The following is a 21,327-nucleotide window of genomic DNA, read 5'->3' as shown; positions in this document are numbered from 1 at the left end:
GTTGTAGGACTGTCTTGGCTGACACGCCTCTGCAACATCGCATGGACATCAGGGACAGTGCCTCTGGATTGGCAGACCGGGGTGGTGGTCCCCCTCTTTAAGAAGGGGGACCGGAGGGTGTGTTCCAACTACAGAGGGATCACACTCCTCAGCCTCCCTGGAAAAGTCTATTCAGGGGTTCTGGAGAGGAGGGTCCGTCGGATAGTCGAGCCTCGGATTCAGGAGGAACAGTGTGGTTTTCGTCCTGGTCGCGGAACAGTGGACCAGCTCTACACCCTTAGCAGGGTCCTGGAGGGTGCATGGGAGTTTGCCCAACCAGTCTACATGTGTTTTGTGGACTTGGAAAAGGCATTCGACCGTGTCCCTCGGGGAATCCTGTGGGGGGTACTCCGAGAGTATGGGGTACCGGCCCCCCTGATAAGGGCTGTTCGGTCCCTGTACGATCGTTGCCAGAGCCTGGTCCGCATTAAGTCGAACCCGTTTCCAGTGAGAGTTGGACTCCGCCAGGGCTGCCCTTTGTCACCGATTCTGTTCATAACTTTTATGGACAGAATTTCTAGGCACAGCCAGGGCGTTGAGGGGGTCTGGTTTGGTGGGTTCAGGATTGGGTCATTGCTTTTTGCAGATGATGTTGTCCTGTTTGCTTTATTAGGCCGTGATCTTCAGCTCTCTCTGGATCGGTTCGCAGCCGAGTGTGAAGCGGCTGGGATGGGAATCAGCACCTCCAAATCCAAGACCATGGTCCTCAGCCGGAAAAGGGTGGAGTGCCCTCTCAGGTTTGGTAGCGAGATCCTGCCCCAAGTGGAGGAGTTCAAGTATCTCGGGGTCTTGTTCACGAGCGAGGGAAGAATGGAGCACGAGATCGACAGGCGGATCGGTGCGGCATCCGCAGTAATACGGGTTCTGCATCGGTCTGTCGTGGTGAAAAAGGAGCTGAGCCGCAAGGTGAAGCTCTCAATTTACCAGTCGATCTATGTTCCTACCCTCACCAGTGAATACAAGCGGCTGAAATGAGTTTCCTCCGCAGGGTGTCTGGGCTTTCCCTTAAAGATAGGGTGAGAAGCTCAGTCATCCGGGAGGGGCTCAGAGTAGAGCCGCTGCTCCTCCGCATCGAGAGGAGTCAGATGAGATGGCTCGGGCATCTGATCAGGATGCCTCCTGGTGAGGTGTTCCGGGCACGTCCAACCGGGAGGAGGCCCCGGGGAAGACCCAGGACACGCTGGAGGGACTATGTCTCTCGGCTGGCCTGGGAACACCTTGGGATTCTCCCGGAAGAGCTAGAAGAAGTGGCCGGGGAGAGGGAAGTCTGGGCATCTCTGCTCAAGCTGCTGCCCCCGCGACCCGACCTCGGATAAGCGGGAGACAATGGATGGATGGATGGATGGATAATAACCTAGTCCTAAACACAAGTAAAACAAAGGACATCTTTGTGCATTACATAACAAAAAAAAAAAATAAAAATAAAAAACAAAAAACCCCAATCATCTACTTGTTTTACGTTTAAGGTGAAACGGAAAGAGTGGAGTGTGTAAAATTCCTGGGAGTTTACGTATCACAGGCTCTTACATGGTCGTCTTAATATTACATATTTAATTGTAAAAGCTCAACATCTGCATTTTCTCAGGAGGCTGAAAACCGGCCAGTGTATCCCAATAGCTTTTAATTTTTACCACAACCCTGTTGAAAGTGTTCTGGCATAAGGTTCAAACTGTGTGGTATGCCAGCTGCACAGCTGAAGATTGTAATATCTTACTTTATGAGGTGAAGACTTCCCAACGGATCATTGACATTGTTCTACCAAAGCTGGATGATGTGTACACTAGCGAAATGAGGAATAAGGCTAGAGCCATTGCTAGGGACACAACATATCCAGGCCATCACTTATTCGACCCATTAAACCAGAAAAGCCATACAGGGGAATCATATCCCAGACTAGCAGACTGAGGAACTCAACCTCCTTCAGAAGAGCTGTGCTGCCCCATCTCCCCTGCCCTCCCTCAAGGACTGCCAGACATGCCCTTCCTATCCCTCTGTTGACAACTAACACACACATATATGCACACATACTGTACATAACACAGACATGCATTCAAACAGTTGAATCTTTGAGAACCAATACATTACTGACAAAGATGTGATTAATAGAGTAAATACTGTTTATTTTACTACTTCAGTGTATTACCTCACAGTTACTACAAATTGTTAAACATGTTGCTTTTTAGTTACTGTGTAAATGTGAAAACTTGTTTATTCTACATAATGTTACACTGTCACTTACACCCCCAATTCTAACTCACACACACAAGCTAATTTAAACAAAGTTTAATCAGGTTGATGTATAGTTAGTATAGATGTTTTTGCATAAGCAGAGTGGTGGTGTAAAGGTGTAACTTCTAACTCACAGCAACAGGGGCTACATGAAGTCTATTTTCTATATAATATATAAACAGATTGATTCCCACTCCCCACCCCCCAAAAAAAATGCCCTTTGGTTTCAATAAAATACTTTCAGCAGGAGTGACTCCCCATGATTTAGAATTAGGCAAATTGAAGGGCTACAAACCAGTTATCAATCACACACTTTACCTCTTTTTTGAGGTTTTGTTTTTTTTTTGGCACATGTACACGGCCTGTCATGGTTTGTATTATCTCCACCCATGACAGCTGCTGCATGCACAGAAGTGAGCAAGAAACATTACCTTTCAAGAATCTAATATAAATTTATTTACAGTCTAGTTTGGTTGTCACAGGGATGCCTCATATTTGTGGAAGGTGTGTAATCTTACATTAAAACCTTTGCTGCTTCAAAGTATAGATATTCTATGTTTTAATGCTTCTCTTTACATTCAGACCCCGGTACTCTTCACTGCCATTTTAAGGTGCAAGAGCAGGCTAGTTATTCATTTTTTTTTTTTTTTTTTTAATTCAGAAAATATGCTTCACTTTTGAAAACAATTTCACGTGGCAAACTTATTTCTTCATAATCATCTTATGCTGTACATTAATGGACTATGAAAAATACCAGACTTATCCTTTAATACCCACAGCTGCCAGAGTACCCCCGAGGTCAACGATCATAAAAGCAGAAATACGTTGTTGAGAAGGGAAAGCAGACTGAATTTTATAGTCCAGTAAAGTGAAAATGTTGAGTAGAGTAAGTTTCGAGAATCTCTAAACTACTACTTATATTCAGATTCATTACACCAGTATTAACTCTTTCAGGGCTTATGTCAACTTTTGTCAAAACAAAAAGTTTACATTCTGTAAACTGTGACAAAACCAACTGTTATGTTTTAGTTGGACTCTCGATGCCTGAAGGAACGGTAGATTCATTGGTTTGACCGAGATTTCCTGCGCTCGTGTGCAGTAGCATGGCGCAAACAACGGCAACAATGGGACTGATATCTGACGAGAAATCAAAGGGAATGCGTAAAACAAAATACTCTGCGGACGACATTTTTCCTATTATCTCTGAACTGGACTATGACTTGTCAGACTCCGATTTTGATACAAGTGATCGAAAACGAATGTGAGGTTCAAGCTTCAGCTTATTGGTTCCCAGCTAATTGTGGTACTGACAATGTTCAACAGGTAGAACTGCCACTTAATGATAAGAGGATGAAACCACATTGCAATGCACTGCAACCGTGATCTCTGCTGCTGCTGCCCCAGCTACGCGAAGACAACCTGGCAGCAAACCTACTGCACATTCTTGGCAAACTGGCAGCCACTGCATGCAGCAACAGATATTTTATGTGGACTTCTGTGTGAAACCATTGCTTTTTAGAAACTGTTTTTGGAAAAAATATTCAGCCCTCAAAGAGTTCAACCAGAAAACAAACTACACAACATAAGCACACTGTTTTATGAATTATTTAAAATATGGGTTTCCCTTGCTTTAAAAACAGCTGCTTTGTGAAATTTGCATATATGATGTATGCTACTGGTGCCGTCTCGGCAGATAATCAACAATGCGGTGGGGCTGAATGTTGTTGATGCACAATCTCCAATCTCAGTTATTTTCATGGCTCATGCCACGGTGCTCAGACACAGAGCTCATGGTCTGAATAGGGTGGGACTTGACCCACCGGCTGCAATAAAGTGGGCTTGTCACTCGCATGCTTTGGTTCATCCACCGTATTACATGTGTTGCTTAGGTTTTCTAACAATATACTGTCAATCATGACTCCAAAACAGGATTGCGAAACAGCCATTCCTTTGAATACTTACTAGAATATGCTTTGATTACTAATGTTATTAAACTAATTGTCATTTTTCATGTAGTTTAGCGTTATTGCAATAAAAATTGAGGGTTTTTTTTTTTTTTATGGGGCAAGGGATGCTTTTACATTCAAATTAATTGTAATTAGGTTATGAATAGTAACTGTATGAAGGATCTCTCAGGACTGGATTAGCTCCTTCATAAAATGCCTGTTGCACTTACAATACCGCCATTAAGATGTCTGCTCATGCTGAATGTCACTGCCTCAAGTTGCAATTACTTGGCTCATGCTTTAGTTCGTGGGGCAAGTTTCACTTTTCGTTAAATCATTTTCTAGAAAAGTAACTCCAGTTTTACTCAGTTATGACTGTTAGGCACTTTGTCCCTCATCATAAAAAATGTATACTGTATAACACGGTTTTATTGATGCTAACATTCAGCATTTAATCTTCTCCCAGGAGGTTGTCTTAACATAATAGTAATGGATTTGATTACTAAGAGTGTTTTCAAACAATGGCAAAATTTCAATTCAGACACAAATAAATAAATGTGGATTTAAAGACTTATTTATTTATGTAAATACTGATCCAATAAATCTTCAACCTAATCTTACTGGTAGGGAGGTCTATGATGGAATGGAACCCTGTCCAGAAACAAACTCCACATTTAATCAATTATGGCTGTTGGGTACTTTGTCCCTTGTAAAAAAATACCCAACACTGTTTTATTGATACTAACATTCAGCATTTAATCTTCTCCAGTGGAATCTGTCTTAACATAGTAGTGGATCAGATTATCAAAAGTATTTTCAATCAATGGCAAAATTTTCATTCAGCAGCAAGTATTTGAATCCACTTTATTTTTTAAAATAAACATTCATCCAATATATCTTCAACCTAACTTTATACAGGGAGCTCTGCGATAGAATGGTACCCTATTCAGGTCTGCATACTGCCTTATGTTCTGTGCTGCTGGGATAGACTCAGGTCCGGAAACCCTCAATTGGATTAACTGGTTTAGAGAATGTTACTTTATACTAGCTGCCATAATCTGGCACATGTATTGACAGGCTATGTGAAAACAAACTCTCACTAAAACAGGAGGCCTTAACCTCTATTTATCTGGTATCCACATGAAAGCCTCACTGTACAGACTCTGTGGCCCTAAAGTCAAACTAATTTGCTCGGTTAATCTCAGTATAAAGCTGTTAAGTAGCTGTATAAAATCAGGTGTAAGTTCCATTTTTACTGGGACAAAGTAGCAACAGTAGATAGTTTAAAGGTAAATGTCATGAAGGATATGCATGTGACATGCCCTTAGTTCAAAGCTATTACATTAGAGCAAGTTTGAGCCAGATTTGCAGAGGACGCTAGAGGCCAAGGATCTGTGCTGGTATCTGGAATGTTGTTGGTTCAAATCCCATTACTGCCAACTGGGATTTTACTCTGTTGGGCCCATGAGCAAGGCTCTTAACTTGAAAATTGCTCCAGAGGTGCTTAATTTTCAAAGCTCATAATCAAAAGGTTGGTTCATTAGTTGTGCTGTGGTGCCATCTTAAATGCTGGTGGTTCACTGATGTGGCTACCAGAATTTTTATTGTGTGACATGATAGAAATGGGATTGTTAATAACAATCAAGTTGCAGTCATTCAAAAAATGAAAAATGGCAGTAAACAAACCTAATACAATTATAAGATGATTAAAAAGAAAAAAAAAATGTTTGACAAGTATTATTGGGCTAAAATGTCCTGGGGCCTCATGTATAAATGGTGCGTACACACAAAAATGTTGCGTAAGAATGTTTCCACATTCAAATCGTGATGTATAAAACCTAAACTTGGCGTAAAGCCACGCACATTTCCACGGTAGCTCATACTCTGTTGTACGCAAGTTCTCTGATCGGTTTTGCAGACTGGCAGCAACCAGCGTCAAAGCAGTGCTACTGTTCCTGTGTGGTTATCCTCTCTTTTTTAGATCCACATCCCTGACGCAGCTTTATAAATACACTGAAATTAACCGCATATTGTTTATTAGCTTAATGCATCTGATTGTAATTAACCTGTAGCAATATAATGGTCTACAGAATGGTCAAACTATTCCAAATACCATAACTGTTTTAGTGTTGTTACTCTCACTGCACCTTCTTTCAGCTGCTCCTGTTAGGTGTTGCCACATCGGATTGTCTTTTTCCATATTACTCTCACTGCACCATTTGGAGTATTTATATCACTGTATCTGAGTGTGAATCACAGCTGTACAGCAGCTGATCGGAAAGAGAATTATCGGTATACAGCATCAAGCACACGCTGCCTCAGCCATGTTGTTTATTGAACTGCTCTCATATGACAAACGCTTCAGAGCCTTTCCTGTACAGACCTCATGGTTCAGAAACAGTTTCATCCCAAGAAATCTAAAACACACTCAATCAGTCCATCAAGTGCTCCTTGTAGAACTGTTTGTACTTATAAGTAAAATTACCTCACTGTAAACTTGCGATACAGTTATAATATTGCACAACCTGAGCCACTTTATAAAGCGCGTATTTACATATGATATCATTTTTAAGATGAAATGCAGCAAAATATATTTATTATACAGATAAAACTACAACTACACGGTGCCGCAGCTCTAGCGAGCCGCTGGCGCTCCGTTCACGGATTGTTCTTGCCTCACGCTGTATTCTTGCTGGTGCTGACGCGACACTGGAAGGATAGATGGATAGAATAATTAAACATGTACTACGAACATATTTCGATGTTCCTTAAAAGTTTTGAAGAATCTGCGTTCTAAGCTTACAGATAGCTTAACGTCTATTACAGAGCTGATTCTGTGGTGATTGGGTATTTGGAGAAAGAAAATTAAGGACAGGAATTGGAGTTTAGTACTTTTGAAAGAGACAGTACTGCTACAATAAAGTATTTCATTGAAGGTCGTGCATGGCGCAGCAAGCATCTTGCGTGAGACATGAACAATCACCGCGCCACCGTGTTCCCATGTTTAATAACATGCTTTAACTCCTATCATCATGAAAATGATATCACGTATACATCTCAGTATTTTAATTATTCAGAGAGCTGTAATATCACTATGTCGGAGGAAGAGAAAGCCCGGAAGCACGTAGTGATTCACACACAGAGCACATAGAAGATCAAATACAAAACAAAGCATTTAACATGCTACTTTAGTTATGATGGGATTGAGAAACTAGTAAATTGAATGATTTTAAGATGAAGTTCATGATGTTCTACTTTAATGACAAAATAAACTACGTGATTAAAGTGGAAATTTAGAGATTAAAGTTGACATTTTGTGCTTTTTCCCCACTGTGTGCCTTTTTTTTTTCTCTGTACCATATTAAACTTTCATATGACACTCAGACGGTGGGCTATGACTCGCCTTTTCACGGCGACTTTGATATGTGACAATTTCCTTTTTTATTTCGGGCACTGTGCGACTTTGTGAACTTGAGCTTTCGAGTTTCTCCGACACGCTATGTCACTCGATCAACTTCCTTTTGTTGATTATATCACTGTTTAAACTAACAAATAGTACGTTTTTCTTTGCCTCCACTTGGTATTCACTGAAATTGTTCTATTTTCCCTCTTGCTTTTGCCATTGCCTTTTTTACAGAAGGCTGAGCTTAAGGGCTATTTATATTGATTTGCATATTCAAAGAAGCGAAATTCTGGGAGGAGTTGGGGCGGGACAGAAGGCGCGTGCATGTGCGTTATTTTTCACTCTGATCGGGATTTATAGAGCGGAAGAACGTGGAAGCTGGTGTTCGCACAGATTTATGCATCTGGATTTTTTTGTGCGTAAGCACATTTCTGCTTTTGTGCTTACGTCATGTTATAGTGCGGATTCTACGCACAGTGTTATGCATGAGGCACCTGGTCTCATGAGAATTGTTCCAATGGATTCTACTCTGACCTTCAAATGATTAAGTATTTAATTAATATTTAATGTAGGTAGTTTTAGATTTCTAACATTTTCACACACAAACTTTAGAAATATATTAAGGCCATTCACTATTTCTTTACTGTTCCTAGTACACTTATTCCTTGATCACGGGATTATTCTCACATTACTCAAACTTCTTAGAGTTGACTTTTGCAATTTCAGTATTTGAATCTCTTTGCATTATTCAAAATTTCTCACCTTCACACTTTTGAAACTCTTTCACAAGGTTTTCGGCTTCCCCTTGGATGCATTCCTCAATACTCCGTTTTCCAACCCCAAAAGTCCTGAGTGTTGCCATTGAAAACCGGCGGAGCTCCTTCCAGCATTCTTCATTAGTCATTGCAAGTCCTGTAAATCAAGATGTTCAAAATAAAAGAAAAAAATTTCAAGCCATAGGACATTCTGCATGATATCTGTGGAACGCAATAGAGAAATAAAATGCTCAGAACATATTTGGGGCCCATCTGCGATGTCCAAGTACCCTGACCAAGGGATTGTCTGTGCCTTGCACTATCTACTGGCTAGGATAGGCCCCAGGACCCCCCTCATCTGCAACCTACTTAGGATTTAAGTGGGCTTAGAATGTGGTATGGTATATCCAGAGTCAAAACATCAAGAATTTGAAGATTCCATGCAAAAGGTGTCTGTCTATTACCGTTTTGAAAAAAGGAAAACTGGATCTAACCAGAACAAACAAGGATGAAGGCTCAGATGGGCAACTGCATAAGAGGATAAAGACAGAGTGTGATAAACAAACACCTTACAGGTCCTCAGTTGGCTTCTTCCTTACATACACACCAAACAGAGTCATCTGCCTTTATGGTCAGCATCCCAGAGTCATTGTCACTGTTGCAAAGTTTCAAAAGAAACAGCCATATCTTAAACTGGCAAATAAAAAGAAAACATTCAAATTGACAACACAACAGATATTGTAAAGCAGACCAGAATGTTTCCAGTCACATTCAGTTCAGACTCATCTGCAAGAGTGAAAAGATTAAATATGTCCATCTTAATCCCATTCATCTCCAATCACCCACTTGTTCCATCAAATACAAAAGGCACAGAAGTTACTACTTTTGATAGATAGATCCAGTGTTTGGTTTGCATCCTTCAATACAGAGTTCAAGTTCTCCCTGTGTCTCTGAGAGTTCCCCAGCCCAGACATTACATTAATATACAGTAGATACCTGAAATCTGGTGTCATGTCAGCACTGATGTATATGAAGGTCCTTTGCAGTGGACTGGCCAGCTGAATTTGGTTCCTGTTTTGCATCTAATGCTGCAGAAATCATCAATGTAGAATCAAGCAATGGGTCTATGAGAAGCCTCACAACCCAGTGAAGTGCCATTTAAGAACCAGTACAGAGTTTTTAGAAACCAAACCCAGATGATCTGGAAAGGATTTTGAGCCCTCTGAGGGGTCAGTTTCTGTAAGGCATGACCATTGATGTATTAAATGATTCTTAATGTCTTCTCCATTTTTTCCTACTCTGTTTAGCTGTGGTGATTGGTGTTGGCCTATATTGGTTGGTCAAGTTAGGGTATTAAACAAGGATACAGTCCATGGTTATAAAAGTTTTGTTTTAATATTTATTATATAGAATTTTGCAAAGCTTTAAACTTTAAAAATAAATTTAAAAAACTGTGTGAAGTACATCCAGAAGTGACAAGTTAAATATTCACAACCAAGATTGGTTTGCATTATTCAACAAAAATATTTCTTTGGTATTTTCCCAACTTTTCAGAAATTAAACACTATTTGAAATCCACCACAAAGATCTGGAAAGAGGATGTATTCTTAAACCATTGATTTATTGAAACGCTTAATATGAATTGTTCCACTAATGCTATTTGTGTTAACATTAACTTGACTTAAAATGTACGAGGGACGTTCAAAAAGCTTCCACACTTTTATTTTTTTGTTGGAAACTGAAGGCGGGAGGAGTAGTAATTGGGCATTAAAAACTTGGTATGATGCTGGGAAAATTGCATTGCAAAAGAGTGGAAACTTTTTGAACATCCCTTGTATAACATAATCCAATATCACATCCTTAAAGCTCAAATTTAATTTTTTAAAAATCAAGATAAAATACCCCACACAAGAACATACAAATAAAGATGCACTACAGCAAGGATGATCAACTTTGGTCCAGGAGGGCCAGGTTTTTATTCCAGCTTGTTGCTTATTTAGGAAACCATTTGTGCCAATAAGAGTTAATATCATAACTTGTTAGTGTTTTAACTCTGCAATATCAGGGAATTCTTGAATCATAGACCCCCATCCATTTTTTCATTTTTTTCTAATATTATCCAAAATGATTTGAAGCTTAAAATGAAGGAGTAATTTTCAGTTCCCTACTTTCTCTTCAGTACTTTATTAAACCAAAATAGTGGCATCTTTTCTAATAAGTAGTAATTAAAAACAGTGAATACAGCTGTTTAAGACAAACACAACCAATTTAAGGGTTAAAAAAAAAAAATCAGACAACTAAAATGAAGCAAAAATAAAATAAAAAAATGTCATTTGAGGAATAAGTGCTTCATCAGCAAAAAGGACTTCTTATGAAGCAATTGGGTTGGAATGAAAGTCAGCCGCCACTGCAGCCCTCCTGGACCAACGTTGCTTGCATGTGATAAAGGGTGCAAGTCTGAAATAGCAAATCAAATCAAATTATTAATTAGCAGCACAAAACTGGTCAATAATTCAAGTGAAAATCTGCAGCCACCGTAGCCTTCCAGGACCAGAGTTGGGCACCCCTGCATTATAGGCTCCTCTTCAACAGTACAAAAAGCACACTCAGGATTTAACTTTGAGCAATTGCTGGTAGGTACTGCATTAAAAGGATCATTCAAAATTGTTCATAGGTATAATCCATCTATCCATTTTCCAACCCGCTGAATCCGAACACAGGGTCACAGGGGTCTGCTGGAGCCAATCCCAGCCAACACAAGGCAGGAACCAATCCCAGGCAGGGTGCCAACCCACCACAGGACACACACAAACATACCCACACACCAAGCACACACTAGGGCCAATTTAGAATCACCAATCCACCTAACCTGCATGTCTTTGGACTGTGTGGGGAAACCGGAGCGCCCGGAGGAAACCCACGCAGACCCGGGGAGAACATGCAAACTCCACGCAGGGAGGACCCGGGAAGCAAACTCGGGTCTCCTAACTGCGAGGCAGCAGCGCTACCACTGCGCCACCGTGCCGCCCGTAGGTATAATCCAGTTCAATTAATATTTTCAAACGATTTTCCAATTATCAAGTAATTCATTCCAAAAATAAAGATTTAAGGAGAGATTAAACAGGGTTTAGAAATACTTATTCAAATATTGCTACATTTCTGATTCTTGATTTCAACACGATGATAAATGTTGTAGGTTGACAATACCAGTGCAGCATGGGATGTTTAGAGCTCTGCTGGCAAGCATCAGCACCAGAGCGACCCACACTCCTAAAAATACTGTTTTTTTATTGTCACTATATGGTTCTTTACAGGGTTGTGTGGTTCCACAAAGAACTATTGCTTGTCAAAGCACCAGATCATTCGGTGACAGTTTCTTTGCATATGAAATAGTTTTTTGAAAAAAACTTGTGGAAAAATCCAGGGATCTTTAATATATGGTAGGCTACCTAGCAGGACATCAACAGATTTAGAAGTGTTGGACTTAGCCTGTGTTATTATTCTTCTAAAAAAAAAAAAAAAAAAAAAATCAGGGCCCATTGGGATTTCACAAATCTGTTACCATCTATGTGCGTCTCAGGAACTGCAGGTCTGACATTGTGGTCAGCAGCACAGGAGCGCTGCAGGGGACTGTACTTTCTCCGGTCCTGTTCAGCCTATATACATCGGACTTCCAATACAACTCGGAGTCCTGCCACGTGCAAAAGTTCGCCAACAATACTGCTATCGTGGGCTGCATCAGTAGTGGGCAGGAGGAGGAGTATAGGAACCTAATCAAGGACTTTGTTAAATGGTGCGACTCAAACCACCTACAACTGAACACCAGCAAAACCAAGGAGCTGGTGGTGGATTTTAGGAGGACCAGGCCCCTCATGGACCCCGTGATCATCAGAGGTGACTGTGTGCAGAGGGTGCAGACCTATAAATACCTGGGAGTGCAGCTGGATGATAAATTGGACTGGACTGCCAATACTGATGCTCTGTGTAAGAGAGGACAGAGCCGAGTATACTTCCTTAGAAGGTTTGCATCTTTCAACATCTGCAATAAGATGCTGTAGATGTTCTATCAGACGGTTGTGGTGAACGCCCTCTTCTATGTGGTGGTGTTCTGGGGAGGCAACATAAAGAAGAGGGACGCCTCATGCCTGGACAAACTGGTGAGGAAGGCAGGCTCTATTGTAAGCATGGAGCTGGACAGTTTGACATCTGTGGCAGAGCGGCGGGCGCTGAGCAGGCTCCTGTCAATCATGGAGAATCCACTGCATCCACTAAACAGTATCATCTCCAGACTGAGGAGCAGCTTCAGCGACAGACTGCTATCAATGTCCTGCTCCACTGACAGACTGAGGAGATCGTTCCTCCCCCACACTATGCGACTCTTCAGTTCCACCAGGGGGGTAAACGTTAACATTTTACAAAGTTATTGACTGTTATACCTGCCTTGCACTCTCCACCCTGCACTTTTTAACTTGCACTGTGTTGTTATCACTCTTTAATTAATATTGTTCTTTATCAGTATGCTGCTGCTGGAGTATGTGAATTTCCCCTTGGGGATTAATAAAGTATCTGTCTATCTAATTCATTGTTATTGAGCCTGTTATGGAGCTAATAAATGTTCTTTCTGGAACCTCCATGTCAATGGGTTTTTTGGGAACCAAAACATCAGTCTAAACAGGGTTACACTTAACTGTTAGGCAAGGGTGGTCAAGTGCCTAGGGCCTAAAGTAGCTCACAGCCCCATGATAAAATGCACTTATGAACTTTATTTTTTATTTCAAGCATACAGTATTAAACTTGTAGTTTTAGCCATTATTTTCAGTGGACTTCTGTCAATGTGGGGATCCCTCGTTCACTCCAGACAACAGACTATTCCATATTCCTGTAACACCGCTGTGCAGTTGGAAGAGTAAAACTTGCATGTCTAAGAAGACGCTTGAAGTGTGGCAAGGTCAATCATCTACAAGTATGTTGTACAAAAAAGTTAATGATTAGGAAATGAAAGAAAGTTACCCAAGTGATGCAGAAAAATGAAAATCAGGAAGAAAAAAGGTTTCAAAGCTCCCAAAGGCATTTTTGTTCTTGAAAAACCCTGCAGCTTGATATTGATATTTTTAAAATGTTACAACAAATACAATAGCCAAAAAATATGGGGGAGGGACAACTGGATAACACGCTGCCACTGTCCAAGTTTCAAACACACACCACCACTGACATCCACGTCTGATGGTAATAATTAAAGCACCACCTCGTACAATAGGGGATGGGCAATATGACTTATGGTGCAGGTGCAAACAGCTCACGTATCTTAATATTTCATACCTCATGAGCTGCTCTTAAAATGCCATTACAGTTAGTTGGCGTAAGCTTTGGAAGTTGCCAAGTGGCATCATCCAAAGAAATAATGCATTTACCATAGGAACAAGGATAGTCTCTGCAGTGGGCTGGTGCCCTGCCCAGGGTTTGTTTCCTGCCTTGCACCCTGTGTTGGCTGGGATTGGTTCCAGCAGACCCCCCCGTGACCCTGTAGTTAGGATATAGCAGGTTGGATAATGGATGGATGGACAAGGATAGTCTGCAGAGGGATAATTGTTGATGTTCTTAGCTGGTTACCTGCGGTTATCTTGCATGCTCTTTTTTAAAAAGTATTGGTTTGTGCATAGCGATTTTATGAACAATGGATGTCATTTGTGTGCAACACCCTGAAAGCAGAACTTCGAGTGTCACTGTGGCTCTGTACCTAAATCAGCATAAACAGCACCCTTTTACAAATGTAAATTTATGAAGGTTAAAAGCAGATCTACAGAAATTAATTACTCCTGTACTTGCCAGGCATGCACCACAGATTGCCATCCTTTGTTGTGAATTTGAATTTTGCTTTCAGGAGTTTGAGGGCTGTGTGACAAAATTTTCTCATCTCCTTTTGCTGATAGTGTGGACAGCGTGCCAAATGTTATGCAGATGAAAGTAACTGAACTTCTGGACAACAGGGCAAATTCAGAATAAGCGGACCAAAGTCTCTTTTCATGATGTCCACAGACTGCATATTACTTAGAATCCCTGCATGGCTTTGCCAACATACTGGCGGGCATCATTATGATGCATCAATTAAAATCTAAGTGAAATTACTTAGAAGCATGTATTGAAGCATACTAACAGATACTCAACTTTGCAATAAATTGTTGTGACATCCAGCATTTCATTGGATAATCACCACTTGTGCAGAAGGAAGCAGCTTCATGTTAATGACCAATCACAGTTAACGATTTGTTTTTAAGCATCGCTCTTAATGTCATTTAATAAAAACTTTATAATCCAAGCCATTTTTAGAACTATTTTTTAACGTTAATGTTTGAGATTAACACGTATGCGAGTTTGCCCGAATTCATAGACACATCTAGATTTTATATGACCTACTGCATGAGCCGTTATTAAAAATTTGTCACACTTCCAGAAACCGTTTGTCCACCCCTGCTTTACACTAATAAGTACAGAAAAGTGTGATCATTGGAATTACCTCAGGTCACTAAATGATTAAATCCACTTGGCTCTAAAGAGCCAGTTTGGCAGCTGCATTAAAAGAGTGTAAGGTGACTGTCAGCAAAATCCAGCGGAGTAGCGTCGGCTCGGTTTATCGAGTTCATCCTCAGTTCGAGGGAATCGGTGATCGATTTTTATGATCACTGTGGGGATAGATCGAGTACAGATTTCTAAATGGGACACTTTCTGTACAAGATTTAAAAATCGGGTCTGTTTGAAATCGGTATACTCGCCACGCAACTCTTGAATTTAACGATTACTTTTCCATTATAGGTACAGTATTGTGGAAACCTTTACTTGCACTGAATCTCAATATTTACATATGGAGACAGATTTTTGTTACCGCAAAATTGCATTATGTAAAGAAGACTTTGATCTACAATACAGCTCTTTATAATGATTTATCTGCGTGTAAATACTAAAGCGGCTCAGGTCCAAAATGAACATTTCTATCTTTTGCAACCATCCAACTTTTACCGGTCAGTAAATGTGTACTCGGGACTTAACCTCAAGGTTTGCAAGATAAATAGAGCCTTTAGAAAAAAAAAAAGACCTCAGACAGAAAAGCTCTGAACAGGTGTTCCACTCACCCGAGCTGTCGGTGATTTTCATGAAGAGCGGTACGGCGGCTCGCCCAGCAAACGCGTCCCCCTGCTGCACCAGCGCCTCGTGGACCACCTCGTGCCCTACCAGAACCACGACGGGCTGCGGCCCGAACATCACCGTCATTACCGGCCCGTAGGTTTCACTCAACTGTGGGGAGGTGATGCGCAAGTTAGCAGGTCGAAAAAAATCGACTGTCTGAACAAGGAGTATGTTCAGGAAAGTCTTTAGATGCTCACCTTGACGAAGCTCTCGTGTGGCGTTTTACCGTTCACTTTCAGCAGGTTACCTATCAGAGGTAGCGGTTTCGGGCCGGGAGGCATCTTGCCATAGCGGGTGGAATCCTTCCGAAACAAGGCATATAGTATTATCAGGACGATCGCGGCGAGAACTAACGTGCCACTCGGCTCCATGATTTGTGAAGCATTCAAACTGCTGAGCTGCACCTGTGATGGGCTTTAAATAGTCAGGGTGTGTTTCGTTATCCAATACATTTGTTCCGTGTTTGGACACTCCCTTGAGTTATCAGCATACTGGGCTTAAAATCAAGTGCCCCTCTACTTAAAATCAAAGTGCTTATCAATCAACAACAACAACAACATTTATTTATATAGCACATTTTCATACAAAAAGTAGCGCAAAGTGCTTTACATAAAGAAGAAAAGAAAAATAAAAGACAAAAAAAGAAATAAAAATAAGACAACATTAGTTAACATAGAAAAGGAGTAAGGTCCGATGGCCAGGGTGGACAGAAAAAACAAACAAACAAAAAAAACTCCAGAAGGCTGGAGAAAAAAATAAAATCTGCAGAGGTTCCAGGCCACGAGACCACCCAGGCCCCTCTGGGCATTCTACCTAACATAAATGAAATAGTCCTCTTTGTAGTTAGGGTTCTCACTGAGTCACTTGATGCTGATGGTCATACAGACTTCAGACATTTAATCCATCCATCATTGTTGGAACATCATGGTGCTTTGAGTAGATGGTGGTGGAAAAGGACACTGGAAAAGGAAACAGAAGAGAGAGTAGGGGTTAGTACAGATTTTAGAACCACCATGAATAGTTATTATAATGAACTGGATATACAGAGTATCAGGATTTAAATTACAGTGAAGTTATGAGAAGGCCATGTTAAAATAATGTGTTTTCAGCAGTTTTTTAAAGTGCTCCACTGTATTAGCCTGGTGAATTCCTACTGGACAATAATCAATATATCTTGGGGAGAGGGGCATCCATCCCAGCTACAAAACTTCCTTTTCGGCAAATTGGAGGGAACCGTGTCTTCAAATACTCTGAATTCTCTGATTGCACGTCATTTAGCTTTCTGGTATGCAGGAGCGGACTGAGTGTCAAAACCGTCCCGGGCATCCATCAACGAGTGAGGTGTCGAGGTCGACCACCTCGGCCCATTATTCATTGTAATTTTCTTAAAATATGTGACGAGTACGCGGCTCACTACTTGCTATGAGCTTATGATATTAACTCTATGTAAACTGTTGCCAAACCTATTCTGTACACTGTTGTTTAGATACAACTTAAAATTTGACATGCTTAGAAATAAAATTTAACGAAAAATAAAAATTTTGTAACACGGCTTACACTTTATTGGAGTACATGTCAAATGTCAATGTCATGTCCAAGTGCCAGTACCCTAGTAGGCTAGTAGCTGCTCGTTTACAATGGAATAAATTATAACCGAGGTTATAATGAAAACCTCACATGATTGAAATGTTCCATTAACTTAACGATGCACTATAAATGTTGTGTCCTAATATGAAAAATTCCTATCCTTTGCTTTATAACTTTATTTCATCATACTAACAATCGCAGCTGAAAACCACTAATTGTTGCTCACGCCTATGACCACAGAACAATAAAATGCATAATACATAATCTAAACTAATTATTAGTACCATCCATCCATTTTCCAACCCGCTGAATCCGAACACAGGGTCACGGGGGTCTGCTGGAGCCAATCCCAGCCAACACAGGGCACAAGGCAGGAACCAATCCCGGGCAGGATGCCAACCCACCGCAGTAATTATTAGTACCGAAGAATTTAAATACTAGATATGAGACCAAATAAATTGCAACAATGTAGCAGTATCAAAACAGAAATCGGCAAAAGGTATTTTTGACCAAACGTTGTGTACTGACAACTATAATAACTTGATGACGTAATACAGTATATTATATTGGACTATATAAATCACAGTACCGAACAGATAATGTTTAGTAGTTTCGAAAATTAATTTTAATGTCAAACAGTAACCAGTACATAACATTTATTTCATGAAACCACCGGCCCATGACCAGACCAGAGTCCGCGGTCCAACGGGCATTGCCCATATGCCCTAATGGCCGGTCTGCCTCTGCTGGTATGCATGGCAGAATGTATAGCTCTTGGTATTTCTGAAAGCCCAATCATAGAAAACCTAATGAAGAAATGACTTCAGAATAAGATTACAGTTTTAACAGGTGGCAGGCTCCTCCAAATTAATTTTTGCGTTAGTGTATAGTTTTGATGGACTCATGCCCTGCTCTCTTTATTGTCCTGAGTCCACTGCGCCTCAGAGGACCCTCAACTGGATTAAGTGGATTTGAGAATGTTTTGTTCCCGGCTGGTTTTTTAACAATCGATATTTGTGTATTTGAGTCAACCTTTATTATTACATGCGAATGAAAAATTCTATTCATCTGTAATTATCCACATTGTGTTTTGTGTTGGATAAGGTGCTGGATTGTAAACTAAGCATTTAAAATTTAATCATCCTATATTGAATCTATCCATTATAGTTTTCTGAAATGTGCTACTTCATTTCAGTGTGAATGGTTAAGGGATTGGACTAACCTAAAACTGTTTCTTTGAGTAGTTCCACAAAAATAACTTGAATAAATGAGATGTGGTAAAAATAAAAAATAACCAAGTACCAATTACAATAGTTTATTGGTTTGATTATGCTTAGGCAGAAATCTTAAATTTCAGTTAATTTATTCTATCATGTTGAACTTCATTAAAATACTCACATTCAAATAACTTTAATTTGCTAGGTTGAAGTTAATCAAGAACATAAGCATTTCAAGTGTATCTGATATTCAAACTGTTGAGAACAGTAATTGGCAGGTACGAAAGTAAACATACAGTTAGTAACGTTTTTGGATTCTGTGTATCTGGAGTGTTGGCCAACAAAAAAGAAAATGAAGTGGGTGGAGCCGTGACACGTGTTCTGTGAAGTGGCTTAGTGGATGGATTTGCATCTGGGTGTTTTTTTTTAAATAACTGTTAACTGTTTAAGAGCACTCTCGTGTTTTTAGACAATTCATCACAAACTATATCAATACTTCTCTATTTATTAAGAGGTAAGTGGCTCAATTATTATTATATACTATTTTTATTGTTCTGATCTTATTTCATTTATTCCTTATAAAGCAGTTATGAAATGAAAAATCTTGTCAGCTTTTCTTTCCTTCTCTCCAGCAGAATTCCTTCGAGACACAAAGTTTACCGACTGCAAAAATCTTAACTTGAAATGAGAGTCACCACTATATGTAAATGCTTATTTTACCTTTTTAGAGGTTCTATTAAAAAAGGTGGAATGCTGTCTTTAATCATTTGAATAAAACTCTGTGAATGTAAAACTTTTTATCTTAGAAAAATATATTGGTATCCCTCCATGAAAAAAGAACCCACAACTGTCTCTTAAATAACTTGAAACTGACAAAAGTAATTGGTGCCCATCATTGTTATTTCCGAATTTAAGCGCTCGTTTTGTCAGTCTGTCCAAAGGACTTTCTCCCAGAAGCATTGTGGCTTGTCAATGTCCATTTTAGCCAATTCCAGTGTGCCTTTTTTAATGTTTTTCTTTCAGCAGTGGAGTCCTTCTAGGTAACCCAGCTGCAGGGGATGCACAAACCAGTGTGTTTTTTCGTACTGGTCCCAATCCTAGATAAACGGGGAGCGTTACGTCAGGAAGGGCATCCGGTGTAAAATTTTGCCAAATCAATATGCGGACAACAATACAAATTTCCATACCAGATCGGTTGAGCCCCGGGTTAACAATGACCGCCACCAGTACTGTTTGTGAACAGGGTGCTGGCGGAAATTGGGCTACTGTTGGCCAAAGAAGAAGGAGAAGAAGAGGTGGGAGACGTGTCCGGAGGCAGGAGGAGAGGAGGAAAGTAAAGGGAGTGGAACTGAGGGTAGGAACTTTGAATGTTGGCAGTATGACTGGTAATGGGAGAGAGTTAGCAGATAAGATGGAGAGAAGGAAGGTTGATATATTGTGCGTGCAAGAGACTAAATGGAAGGGGAGTAAGGCCAGGTGGATTGGAGATGGATTCAAATTGTTCTATCATGGTATGGATGGGAGGAGAAATGGAGTAGGGGTTATTCTGAAGGAACAGTATGTCAAGAGTGTTTTGTACTTTTCAGCAACACATTTCTTACACTACCTTCAAATTAGAAACTTTGTTAAACATAACCTGCCAAATTTTCCTCACCTCCCACCTCCCACTATGCTGGAAAAAAATATTGCTCAGTTTTGAGGACTTAGACAGCATTTCTGCAATATATAAAAATATTTTACAGTCCCTCCCTTTCAAAGATCCAGTAGGACAATGGGAAACGCTTCTCTCACTCAACATATCAGAAAAGGAGTGGAAGGCAGCAATGCAGAGAATTTATTCGAGCACCATATGCGTAAAGCATGCAATTATTCAACTCAAAATTATATATCGAGCACATCTGTCTCGCTTAAAATTGTCCAAAATGTTTCCAGAGCAAGAGCCAACCTGCGAACGCTGCAAACAAGCTCCAGCCTCACTGGGTCACATGTTTTCGGCCTGCACCAAATTAACATCATTCTGGGCGAAAATTTTTAAATGCCTTTCAGACAGCCTTGGTGTCACAATCCCTCGTAACCCATTAACAGCTGTGTTTGGTGTTCTTCCAGATGGGCTTAAAGTGGAGAAGGACAAAAAAACTGTAATTGCCTTTACTTCACTATTGGCACGTAGACTTATTTTGCTAAACTGGAAGAATCCTAACTCTCCCCTTTTAAGTCAACGGTTAACTGATGTTTTATATTATTTGAAATTGGAAAAAATCTAATTCTCACTTAGAGGATTTGTGCAGAACTTTTTCAAAACCTGGCAGGATCTGATGAATAATATTTTAGAATAAGCTCTTGAAGCACTGAGGAAGTATATTCTCTCCCTATTTCTTTTTCATATCCATCTATCTGTATCCGCCTAATAAACTCATCAATTTATTTATTTTTTACTATTTTTAAGTTTTAGTCAATTGGCCATGCTCTCTTTCTCAGGGATGAGGGTTGATTTGTTTTCAATCCTATTTTTTGTAAAAATTGATCTATTTGTATGGAATGATTACAATAAAATCAATAAAATTTAAAAAAAGAGTGTCTTCTGGGGTGAAAAGAGTGTCAGACAGAGTAATGATTATGAAGCTGGATATTGGAGGTATGATGATAAATGTTGTTAGTGCATATATCCCACAAGTTGGGTGTGGAATGGTTGAGAAAGAAGATTTTTGGAGTAAGTTGGATGAAGTGATGAACAGTGTACCCAAGGGACAGAAAGTGGTGATTGGAGCAGATTTCAACAGACATGTTGGTGAAGGGAACAGAGGAGACGAGGAGGTGATGGTTAGGTATGGTGTCAAGGAGAGGAATGAAGAAGGTCAGAGGATAGTGGATTTTCCCAAAAGGATGGACATGGCTGTGGTGAATATGTGTTTTAAGAAGAGGGAAGAACATAGGGTTACGTACAAGAGTGGAGGAAGATGCACACAGGT

At 40.2% G+C, this 21,327-nt stretch overlaps 1 protein-coding gene across 1 annotated transcript in view; it reads right to left on the bottom strand.

Annotated features, from left to right (window-relative positions):
- Window positions 1-15,968, bottom strand: part of LOC114648082 (cytochrome P450 2C20-like) — a 32,237-nt gene extending 16,269 nt beyond the window's left edge. Inside the window, exons 1-3 of the mRNA XM_028796892.2 lie at window positions 15,752-15,968; window positions 15,500-15,662; window positions 8,380-8,529 (exon numbers count right to left, since the gene is read on the bottom strand). Of these exons, the coding sequence (XP_028652725.1) occupies window positions 8,380-8,529; window positions 15,500-15,662; window positions 15,752-15,925 (487 nt within the window). The 5' untranslated portion in view covers window positions 15,926-15,968. The remainder of the gene's footprint in view (window positions 1-8,379; window positions 8,530-15,499; window positions 15,663-15,751) is intronic.
- Between the last annotated feature and the right edge of the window lie 5,359 nt (window positions 15,969-21,327).

Source organism: Erpetoichthys calabaricus, chromosome 1 (assembly GCF_900747795.2).
Source record: "Erpetoichthys calabaricus chromosome 1, fErpCal1.3, whole genome shotgun sequence".
In the NCBI taxonomy this organism is placed as follows: domain Eukaryota; kingdom Metazoa; phylum Chordata; class Cladistia; order Polypteriformes; family Polypteridae; genus Erpetoichthys; species Erpetoichthys calabaricus.
This window is presented reverse-complemented; position numbering and strand designations above follow the sequence as displayed.